The sequence below is a fragment of the Halichoerus grypus genome, chromosome 12, assembly GCF_964656455.1.
Source record: "Halichoerus grypus chromosome 12, mHalGry1.hap1.1, whole genome shotgun sequence".
NCBI lineage: Eukaryota > Metazoa > Chordata > Mammalia > Carnivora > Phocidae > Halichoerus > Halichoerus grypus.
In genome coordinates, this window is record NC_135723.1 from 101317442 (window position 1) to 101330005 (window position 12564).

General features: G+C 37.1%; 1 protein-coding gene across 3 annotated transcripts in view; it reads right to left on the reverse strand.

Moving 5' to 3' along the window:
- Window positions 1–12564, reverse strand: part of KMT2C (lysine methyltransferase 2C) — a 267212-nt gene that overhangs the window by 73587 nt on the left and 181061 nt on the right. For all 3 annotated transcript variants that reach the window (XM_078059760.1, XM_078059759.1, XM_036069051.2), the window contains exons 17-21: window positions 7089–7190; window positions 6789–6893; window positions 1674–1855; window positions 1254–1418; window positions 164–273 (exon numbers count right to left, since the gene is read on the reverse strand). In XM_078059760.1, coding sequence (XP_077915886.1) covers window positions 164–273; window positions 1254–1418; window positions 1674–1855; window positions 6789–6893; window positions 7089–7190 — 664 coding nt within the window. The remainder of the gene's footprint in view (window positions 1–163; window positions 274–1253; window positions 1419–1673; window positions 1856–6788; window positions 6894–7088; window positions 7191–12564) is intronic.

Below are 12564 nucleotides of genomic sequence, written 5' to 3' on the forward strand. Positions count from 1 at the left end.
AAAGAGTTAATTTATAACTAAAATAACTTATCTTTCACAAAATACTTGTCCAAATAACTGTTTCACAAAAAGAAAAAAAGAGGCAAGCGCACTCACTGGGCACGGACAGCACGGCACGAGGGACTTACAGGAGCGCAGGCCCACGCTCGCAGTACTTTCTTACCATTTGCTGTAGGCATATAGGGTCGGCACAGGCTACAATCAAAGCCAATGTCTGCTACGTTTTCCACTTCCTCTTCAGTATTTAAGTTCTGACAAACTGCATGCATCCATCTAAAAAGACCATATTTTGTACATTAAAACAAAACCGCAGCAGGAGTTGACAGTTGCCACACTGAAAGCCCCTAAGGCTCGGATGTTCCTATGTTGCCCATGTTGCTCTTTCTCCTAACCACGCCTACTGACCCACAAAAACTATCAGAGCTGAGAATAAGCAAAGAAAAAGGAATGAGATCAAGTACTAGGAAGGAAGCAAAAGCACATGGAGGATAGGATAACTGTTTTAAGATCATATAGTGAATATATCGAGACAGCAAGGAGGCTAGTTAGGGCAAGTACGAAGGAATTCAGAAGTCTGCGAACGGTTTAGCGTGTATGTGCTCCATGTGATGTGCATCTACTGTGGAACTGAGAGAGCTAATGTATTTGAGGCTGAATGTTAACTGGGAATAAAAGGAGTTATCTTGCCTTTGAACAAAGAATTGACAGGCAGAGTCCTGAGAATCCTGTATTACTGATGAAATAATACTATTGCTAACATTACATGTACAGTGCTAACTATTAACAGAGCACAATAATATACCACTGAAACCAAAGAAAACATTCTTGGTTTTGAAGCTGCTCACATGCTACTGAGAGAGGGTGGGAGCTCGTGTACAGTATCTAGACATTTAGTAGCTAGAGCTTTAAGAAAAAATAGTTTAAGGAAAATAAAATGTGTGAGATCATTTGTAGAATCTAATAAAAGATTCAAAAACACTCCATAGAAAAATGCATATATGCAGGCAATAATTCTGCATCTAATTTCAAGGGATTCATAAACCCTTAAAAGCCCCAAGTAAAAAATCTTTGCCTGGAATTGTGGGTATAAAACAGGAAACTTGTGTAAGTTTCTAACTGACAGAAAATCTGGAAAGCAAAAAGTCTTGTTTCTTAAATTTAAGATGGAAGAAAGTTATTTTCCAATTTCCTTTTGCTTATTTAAAAGAGAAAAGTTTGCAAGAGATAAAAGAATTTAAAAAGTGGCACAATACCTATCACACTGTCTACACTGCAGAATAAGGTCTTCTTCTCGATAGTTCCGGTAGCAGACTGGGCAGGAAGACAAGCTTGCACAGGGAGCACACTGCGTGTAATTGTTCTGCCACTCGCACCGCGGGCCTGCCGACGCCGCCCCACAGTGTCTGCACCAAACACACCTGAAACCCAACCCCCACAAGACTCCGTTTTACTTATGTAGTTTAGGTAGTTACCGGCATTCAAGAAGCTACAGAAGAACAGAACGGGGGGGAACTATTTGACGCGTATCTGAACATTTTTCTGAGTAGTGGCATGGCATCTATCCTACTCAACACGTTATTATGCAATGAAGTGGGTGTGGCTAATTTTTAAGAACAACTGTGGGAACACTGCGCGCCTGAGCGGCTAAGGAGGGAGAGGAAGTCCTGGAGTACCATTTGCACTTCCAGCCCCCCTTGGGCACGGTCTGCAGAGGAGGGGCGAGGCAGTAGGTGTGGTAGCTTATGTCACAGTCATCACAGAGCAGGAGTCTTCCGGGGTCACTCGCCTTCCCACAGGCCTCACACACGGTGCACTCCAGGCACCTCCAACCTTTGCTGAGAACAACTTTAGTGATCTGTAAAAGAAACCACCCATCCAAGTGATTTACACATTGACCCACTCCTCATTTTGCATGATCACATATGCCATATAAACGAGTATGTGGTGCTTACGTACCAGGAAGCAGAGGAAAGGCAAGCAAGTAACACGTACTGAGGACCAACAGTGGCCCAACCCTGGTTTGCGAACATGTACTTTCACAAGTGCCCCGACTGGACAGAATAACAGAAAGCAGTACACACTTTAATGCCACTTGTCAGACCACGTTAACTACCTCGTCCTCTGGACTTTATGTCCACTTATAGATGTGGTGACTAGATTTTGAAGAAATCAAGTATACCGCCCCTTTCCTCTTAATACAAGTTTTGAAAATGTATTGGCCTAGTTTCCATCTGTGATGTTTCATGAATTCATACTTTTGAAACTTGTGTACATTGCAAAAGGATCTGTATATTAAAATCAATATTTAAAAATCTAAAAAAATTAGAGTAAAACATGAATTCCCAAGAAAATACATCCCAAGGACACTTCACGATCTTGGAGGATTTTAGGCCATGAAGCTGGGACTTCTGAAGTTCATCACCCCTCTGTTTATTCTCCTCTGCCACAGGGTCTAAGTTAGCAGGAAAGTTTGAGAATCTCTATACTTCTGATAAACTCCTCAAAGCAGCCACACCATGTACAATTATGAATTTGGAACCAAATGAAAACTCTCAAAAAACTAGAATCTATAAGATAGGACAACAAAGTAGTTGTGTTATAATGAAATAGCAATTAAAACACAGAATAAAAACTGAGATCATGAAGAATAAGAAAGTCTAAAAAAAAGAGCTAACTAAAGAACAACTATCAAAATGGCATCAAACTTTCCAACTCTGGATACTAAAATAGAATAATAGTTTCCAATCCTACAGGAATATACTTTTCAAGATACAAATCTTAACCAAGTAAACAAGCAAATTAAGTGTGAAAGCAGAATACCTTTTTGGGATACAAGGACTCAAACTTCAGCTCCCAAATAACTCTTCTAATGAAGTTTGAGACATGAGGAATAAAACAAGGGCGATACCAAGAACAAGGAAGACATGCGATGCAGGAAACAATGAACCCAACAAAGGACCTCAGCCCAGGGAAGTTGAAGAATGAGAGCTGAGTAACAGACCTAGAAGCTACCAGCACAGATGGGGAGAGAGAAAATGGGAGTGTCAGGAGGCGGTAGGACTTTTTCCAGAAAAAGTTACTTGCCAAAATAATTTAATATGATCATGCTTCTATAGTAGGTAAAAAATAAACAACAACAAAAACTAATGAAGAATCATGAATGATTTTTTTCTTTTTGCTATTAAAAATTCCAAGACAAAGCCATAGTAAACTATTTAGGTCTCCAGTGAACACGTACTGAGTCATAACCAACACTGTTTATTAACTAAATGTAGTAAAAGAACTACATTGGGAGGATGCCGGAGAACGGAGGGGGCATATTTTTAAGACCTAAATCGGCATTTATTTATTCATAGCAGAAAGTCAACAAAATCGAACACAGACACAGGAGAAGCAGCAGCGTATTATTTAGAGCTTTCAAGGTAACTCCAAGAAGGACCTGCAAGGATCAGAAGTGGCTGCCTGGGGGGACAGGACTGAAACGTGGAGGCAGAGTAGGACAGAGGCCGGCCAATCATCATAAGCCTTTTAAAGCTATCTGATTTGTAAGTATGTATATTTATTACTTTGATTAGCCTACTGATTCTTTTAAATTAGTCACAGATTATCAAGTTATATGTTATTTACCGAAATGGAGGAAAGAGCTTAGGACAGAAGGAGCAGGGTGACTTAGAGCAGTAACCAGCAAACTTATTTTTATAAAGGGTCAGATAGTAAATACTCTGAGCTTTGTGGGGCATATGGGCCCTGAACTACACAGATGTGCCACTACGGTGTGAGGCCCACAACAGACTACGTCAACACAAGAACACGGTATGTTTCAATAAAATTTCATTTATAAAAACAGGTAGTACGCCAGATTTGGCCTGTGTGATGCGACTGACCGATCTCTGACTTAGAGGAACAGTAAGATGAAGATAAAGTGGGAGACAGATCCAAGCTATCATGTATCTTCATTCCTACTAAGTTTTCCTATTTCATAGACACCTACCCTGTGGCCCTTTACGGCCAAATTCTCAAGTTACTCAGCAATATTCACTCTTCAACACACCTCAGTCTGGTTACTATGCCCACCACCATTCAAACCCCTCAAGTCAGTCAGTCCAGACCTCCTCCCTCCCAACCCTGGGCTGCCGCCATGCTTGTGTCCCATTCTCTGAGCTCCCTGGAGCACTGCCCCGTCTGGACAGTGCCTCCCTCGCCCCCGCCATGGAAAGGCCCTCCCAGCTCCTGGCAGAGTTTGTGGAACTCTAACATCAACTTTTTTTTTTTCCTCCCACTGAACTGGTTTAGTCTTTATTTTCAAAAGCTCTTTCAAGAAAGGAATTATCCAGGGTTTCATTCATGGCACCAGGTCTAAAGTTCTGATAGATGTGCTTAATAGTCTGTGAGATTATCTGCTTCAACTACGATGGAGTACCTGGGATGAGACCTTTCTCCCACCACAAAATACTAGCAAACGGGGCAAAATGTATGAAACACTTGTTTCAGATACTGAACAAAAGGCAGTACAGGACTGTGGTTTCTGAGAAGAGAGAACAAGTGAGGTGAGTCCTACAACATCCTGCTGTAGACAGTTTCCGGAATGCTGCCCAGGGAGGGAGAACTCCAGCAGAGTACAATGGGCTCACTGAGTTTAGGACACATGATGGAGTGAGTTCTGGGAGGCTGAGGCAGTTGCAACTGGCAGGACAGAGTCCTGGAAAGGAAGGAGCAATAAAGAGAAAGAGCTCTAGAAACCTACACAGAATTTCCCTCAAGTGTTTGGCCAAACACCAAACTGCATGTATAGGAGGCCAAACAAGGACACAGCCGGGACAAGAACAGCTACTGGGGATTTCTAAGTTGAACAACTAACAGCTCCCACAATGCTGAAGACATTTGAATCTCAACCAGTCAAAGTAAAGAGATACTAGCGAGGGGGGTCATGGGGTGCTAGTGAGGGAAGGATATGGGGAGAATTCAACAGAGACGTCATAAAGGCCACACCTCATGTCTCAGATTAAACTCGAGCTAGAAAAGCAGTTACCACAGTGTGGTCTAGGAAACCCTAGTGGGTCTGTGAGGTCAAAACTATTTTCATAATGATATTAAGATGTTATTTGCCTTTTTCACTTTAATCCACTCACAGTGATGTTTTGCAGGGCCTACATGATATATAAAATAGAAAACATCATTGCATGACATCATAACAAACATGCTTGTATATTTAGGTTTTAAAATATTCCCAGTTAATTTCTAAAATGGTAAATATTCAATAATTATTATTCTCATAAACACAAACTCTATGGGGTCCTTAATAATTTTAGACTGTTAATGGTTCTAAGACCAAAAAGTCTGAGAACAGCCACCTCAAAGTGAAGGTTCTCTAGACCTACCCCAGAAAGCCTAGAGAAGCTTCAAATGGTTCGAATGTCTACAATAACTGCCTGCAAAAACTCCATAATTTTTAAAGGAACAAAATCCAAACTGCCAACAATACCAAAATGTACAACTGCCACAATCAAAGATTACTAAATAAAAAAAATATATACATCCTTGTAAGGAGGAAGTAAGCTAATACTAGTAATAATAAACTAATAATGAGAAATGTCAGACATGGTAGAATTAACAACAAATACAAGGACTTGAAAGAAAAAAAATCTCAATGAAGAAAAAAATTTAAACCACAAGATAACTTAAACTATAAAACTGTGATTAAAAAATACAATCATCTCTGAAAAATCCACTGGATGGGTTTAAAAATAGATTAGACACTGCATAGTAAAAGTGAGTTTGGAATGCAAACAATGAATCATGGAACACTACATCAAAAACTAATGATGTAATGTATGGTGATTAACATAACATAATTAAATAAATAAATAAATAAATAAATAAATAAATAAATAAATAAATAAATAAAAGTGAGTTTGGGCAGGGGCGCCTGGATGGCTCAGTCAGTTGAGCATCCAGCTCTTGGTTTCGGCTCAGGTCATGATCTCAGGGTCTTGATACTGAGCCCCACATCAGGCCATGCTCAGGGCACAGTCAGCTTGAGATTCTTTCTCCCTCTCCATCTGCCCTTCCTGCTCATGCTCGAACATGCTCACTCTCTTTCTCTCAAATAAATAAAGCTTTTTTTTTTTTAAGTGAGTTTGGGGAATGTAACAAACTATACAAACTAAGTAGCAGGAAGAAAAGCAACTGCAGAAAAATGTGAGAGCGATCTGGGGACAATATCATACAATTTTGTACACATACAACTAAGATTTCAGAAGGAGGGTGTGGGGAACAGAAAAAGAAATATGAAGAAATGGCCAAAATTGCTCCAAAACTGATTTAAAAATACCAACCCACTAATCCAAGAAGCCTAACAGAAAATGTCCTTCATATACAGGTGAGAGTTGAGAAGAATGAACATGGGGAAGAGACCAGGTGAATGAATGGATTTTTATTAAGTTCCGTGGTTGGTGTCAACTTTTTATTATCAGTAGACAGAATGGATCAATTAAACTTCATGCCTTAGCAAATAAAAGTATAAAGTATCTTTTAAAGACATGCATTTTTATTTTTAGTTTTTTGAGACAGCAGGATAACCACTACAATTTAAGACCACAGATTTATAGGAGTTAATTTTTTCCGGTAACATTGAAAGGCAATATTTAAATATTAAATACTTAAATACTGTCATGTATGTCTAATGATACTAACAAACAATAACTAATTATAAGAAATGGAAACAGCATGATACTACTCATATCAAATTTCAATATAGTTTTAACTGATTTAAATTCAAGTATATTTACCTTAATACTGACACAATATGGATGGTAACACTGACCACACTGAGAACAGGCAAGTAATCTTCCCTCTGCTCCTTGGCCAAAACTGCCACAAACTACACACATATCCTGAAATTAAAAACACATGAACATAATAATTTAGGTTGGAGACTCAGCTAAGAATCTACTAGTTTAATTTTTTAAATTACCTTCTTAGCTATTATAGCTCTAAAGCTAAATAGTAAATGACTTCAGTGCATACAGGATAAAGCAGAAAGGGGGAAAGAGGAACTCAAGAGTGGAAGACCATAACTGAGCTCAAACCTGGTGCAAGGTGAACTTGTCACTACTAGAAAACAGCACCACTGTGTTGTGCATGGAGTTTTCTTCTTCATCCTTATTCGATGAAACATCTGCAGCAGACACCTATAAAAAGCAAAATATACAGAGTACACAGTCATACTTTAAACCTGTAGCACACTTAAATGAAAAGCATGAGAAGATTCATATTCAAAATACAATTTTTGCCAAGGCCCAGAATAACAATTCCAAATTAGATTATTATTATTACCAAGATAATCCATAAAGGTGTAAGTCCTGACACTTTATTACCTAATGGTCTCTTTAGAACTACAAGTCCCATAGATCAGGAGCAGTGAGAAAATATAAACTATCTTTAGTAAGACTTAATTAGCCAGAAATTTTAATAAGGAAACAAAAGAAACTGTATTATATTTGTGTATGTGTATAGCCTATGTATCTATACATACATATGCCCACATAGATATGTATCACTCTGTTTTAGAGACTCTAAAACCTGCAATCTGGCTAGTCAAAACTGAGATGTGCTGTAAGTATAAAATACCTACGAGGTTTTAAAGACTTAAGTATCAAACAAAAAAGAACATAAACATAGCTCATAAACAATTTTGCATATTTTATACACTACATGTTGAAATAGTAATATTTTGGATATGTCGGGTCAAAAGGTATACATTAAAGTTAAATTACACCTGTTCCTCTTTTCTTTTTTAATGTAGCTACTATAAAGTTTTAAATTGCATATGTGATATACATATATTTCTGTTGGACAGCACTGCTTTAAAATATTATTTTGAATAACTTATCAAAATTTCAGTCTTAGCCAAAAGATTACCAACCACAGATATTCATTTCTGGACATGGCTAAATTTTACCAAATCAACTAAGTACCTACTGGCTTGTTAATAATTATTTCCAGAATGCTTATCATGAAAAAAGCTCTAAATTAGTTGCTAAAAAAGAGAACAGGGAGACCAATGCCAAAATTTTAAAATACGATCCTCTTCCCTTACAATCTAGCCTGGAAGGACAGACATGAAACATAATAGGTTGAGTTCAAAATAAAAAGTAATAGTATTGTTGTTCTTGAGGAATGACTGAAAGAATAACTAAAAAGAAGGAATATATTACAGGAATAATATTTTTCATTGCAAGTAAGTTTAAAAGCAGTTTTAATGGCCAGTACTACTATTATAGAATCAACCATAAAAGCAATTTACAGTCATAATAAGTCTAAAGACTACAAGGGAAAACTGTAAGCAACCTACATAGTCATCACTAGGGAATTACTAAAACCATGGTAAATCCAAACTGGAAAATTATGCAGCATTTAAAAAGCAGTGGTAGAAATTTGTTTTGATTTCCATCAAAAAAAAAAAAAAATCACCAAGCCACTTAGTTGAGTAGAAAAATAAGCTGCAGAATCATATGTGAGGTAGAACACTACGGTACAAAAACATGCAAAGCAATTATACATAGTCTACTGGCACATATAACAAGTTGAATAATAAGAAACTGCTGTTTTTCCAAGTCAAAAATGGTTGAAGGTTGGCAACTTCATATGGATCAGCCTAATATGTAAAGACACCAAACTGGTAAAAGGAAGAAAATCAAGACTCAAGAGGCAGCAGCGGTCCTGTTGATCTAACAGTATATTGTATTTTTTTTTTTAGGAAATATATTCAAAAATGTTCATCTTGGGGTGCACAGGTGGCTCAGTAGGTTGAGGGTCTGACTCTTGATTTCAGCTCGGTCATGATCTCAGGGTTGTGAGATCAAGCCCCACAATGGGCTCTGCACCGGGCACGGAACCCACTTAAGATTCTCTCTCTCCCTTTGCCCCTCCTTCCGTGTCTCTCTCCCTCACTCTCTTAACAAAATAAAATTTAAAAAAATGTGTATCTCAAAATTAGCATTTTAAGATTTTAGCAAGTTGAACAAGATGATTCATAAAGTAAAATATCATTTCATTCATAATAATTGTCTACCAAAAGTGAAGTTACCAGTAATTCACCCAAAGGACTAAAGATGCACTGAAAACTTATTAAAATATGAAACCTATGACAATAGATAAAATATAGCTAACAAAAATAAAAAGTATCCATTTCTATATCCCCATCTGCAACACAGAAAACAAAACCGGTTTTATAATTGGATGATACCTAGTGAATAGGCTCAAAGAAATGATAAAATTTTATTATTTTCAAAGACAAATTTAGAGAAATCAGAGAACACTTTTATTTGAAATAAAAACCAAGCGTGGACTACAGTATTCCCAGTACAAACCAGAAACAAAGTCTGTACAGAAAGCTGCAATATCACCTAGATTCAAAGAGCATATTTCAATTATAAGTGCTAAAAAAATCAAGGGTTTTGAACAGCAACTGTACATGTAAGAAGGAAAACAGTATCAGGTAGCTTAATGACCCACTGTTTTTTTTTTATACTTCATTTCATGACCTTTAAACTACGAGATATATAAAACCTACCTCAAAGGTAAAGAAGACAATCTTTGAGAGAGTGTCCTAGTATTGCCTACATACATATTAGTCTGATTTAGCCTAAAGGTGACAGAAGTCTCTAACCTAAACCTCACAAGTGGGGGATTTCGAAGCAAGGACATAATAAGTAAACAAAAAAAGAAGAGCAAATTAAACTCAAAGTGAGAGGAAGAAAATAGTAAAGATCAGAGTAGATATCAATGAAATGAAAAACAGAAAAAAACAGAGAAAAATTAATAAGAGCAAAGGCTGGCTCAAGATCAATAAAATTGATAAACCTACAGCAAGACCAATCAGGAAAAAAGAGAGAAGAAACAAATCACCAACACTGGGAATGAGGAAGGTGACATCACTACATATTCTACAGATATTAAAAGGATAACAGGCCAACAGATTTGTCACCTTACATGAAATGGATAAACTCCTTGAAAGACAAATTCATGTAAGAATAAATAGATAACCTAAATAGCCCTATACCTACCAAGGAAACTGAATATATAGTTAAAAATCCTCCCATGAAGAGGGAAAAAGATAGCCTCTTCAACATATCTTTTTGGGAAAACTAGACAGCAACATGCAAAAGAATGAAACTGGACCACTTTCTCATGCCATACATAAAAATAAATTCAAAATGGATCTAAATGTGACCCCTGAAACCATAAAGATCCTAGAAAAGAGCATAGGTAGTAATTTCTCTGACACCGGCCGTAGCAACATTTTTCTAGATAGGTCCCCTGAGACAAAGGAAACAAAAGCAAAAATAAACGATTGGGACTACATCAAAATAAAAAGCTTCTGCACAGCAAAGGAAACAATCGACAAAACTAAAAAGCAACCTATAGAATGGAAGCAGATATTTGCATATAACATACCCAATAAAGGATTAGTATCCTAAATAAATAAAGAACTGACAGAATTCAACACCAAAAAAACAAATAATCAAATTAAAAAATGGGCAGATGACATGAACAGACATTCCTCCAAAGACATCCAGATGGCCAACAGATACATGAAAAGATGCTCAACATTACTTATCATCAAGGAAATGCAAATCAAAACTACAATGAGGGATCACTTCACATCTGTCAGAATGGTTAACATCAAAAACACAACAACCAACAGGTGTTGGTAAGGATACAGAAAAAGGAACCCTCTTGCACTGTTGGTAGGAATGCAAACTGGTGCAGCCACTGTGAAAAACAGTATGGAGGTTCCTCAAACAAGTTAAAAATAGAACTACCCTACAATCCAGCAATCGCACTACTGGGTATTTACCCAAACAATACAAAAATACTAATTAAAAGGGATACGTGCACCCCTGTGTTTATTGCAGCATTATTTACAATAGTCAAGATATGGGAGCAGCCCAAGTGTCCACTGACTGATGAATGGATAAAGAAGATACACACACACACACACAATGGAATAGTGTTCAGGCATAAAAAGGAATGAAATCTTGCCATTTGCAAAGACATGGATGGAGCTAGAGAGTATAATGCTAAGTGAAATAAGTCAGACAAAGACAACTCCCATATGGTTCCACTCGTATGTGGAATTTAAGAAATAAAACAAATGAGCAAAGGGGGAAAAAAAGAGAGACAAACAAAGTAAGAAACAGACTCTTAACTATAGAAAACAAATTGATGGTTACCAGATGGGAAGGGAGTGGCAGGATGGGTGATATGGGTGATGGAGATTAAGGAATGCACTTGTCATGATAAGCACTGGGTAATTAAAATAAAAACTTTAAAAAAACCTTTTCACAAAGAAAACTCCAGGCCAAAATGGCTTCACTAATGATTCTATAAATACTATAAGGAAGAATGTTTCCAATACCACACAACTCTTCCAGAAAATTGAAGAGAAGATTCTATTTCCCAATTCACTCAAGGAAGCCAGCATTATGCCAATACCAAAATCAAAGAAATTAAAAGAAAATAAGACTATAGACCAACCAATACCCTCATGAACATAGACTTAAGAAGTCTAAAACTTTTAGCCATTTGAGTCCAACAATATATGAAAAAGTAAAAAACATCATGACTAAGTGCAGTTTATCGCAAGAACATGGGATGCGTTAGCATACAAAAAAAGCCAATCAATATACTTCATATCAATAAACAAGCCATAAGTGCAGAAAAAGCATTTGACAAAATCCAACATCTACACCTGATTAAAAGAAAAACATCTCAGCAACTTATGAATAGAAAGGAGCTTCCTCAAACTGATTTAGGATGTCTATTAAAAAAATTAAACAAGGGGCACCTGGGTGGCTTAATGGGTTGACTGACTCTTGATTCTGGCTCAGGTCATGATCTCACAGTCACGAGATCACCCATGCTGGGCTCCGGGCTCAGCAGGGAGTCTGCTTTAGATTCTCTCTCTCCATCTTCCTCTGCCACCCCCCCACACACTCATGCAACACGCTCTCTTGCGCTCTCTAAAACAAATTAATCTTTAAAAAAATAAAAAATAAAACAAAACTAGAGCTAACACCATATTCAATGACGAAAGACTAAATGTTTTCTCTCCTCAAGATCGAGAAGACAAGGTTATCGTATCACCTCTATCCAACGCTGTATGAAGATTATAGCAAATGCAATAAGGAAGAGAAATGAACACCCTCCAGATTAAAGAGACAGAAAACTTTATTTGCAAACAACATGATCATAAGTGTCATAGTGTAGAAAACTCAATGGGTTCTACAAATAAACAAGTAGAAGTAATACAGGAGTTTAGTAAGGCTGTAGGATACAAAAATCAATACACAAAAGTGATTATTTCTAGATACTAGCAACAGACAACTACAATTTGAAACTGAGGTAACACTGCCATTTACAAGAGCATAAAAAATGTGGAAAACTTAGAGATAAATCTGAGAAATAATGCAAAAGACATTTATATTGTAAACTAAAGAACATCACTGAGACAATTTAAAAAGACCCAAAGAAACAGAGATACACAATGTTTATGGGTTG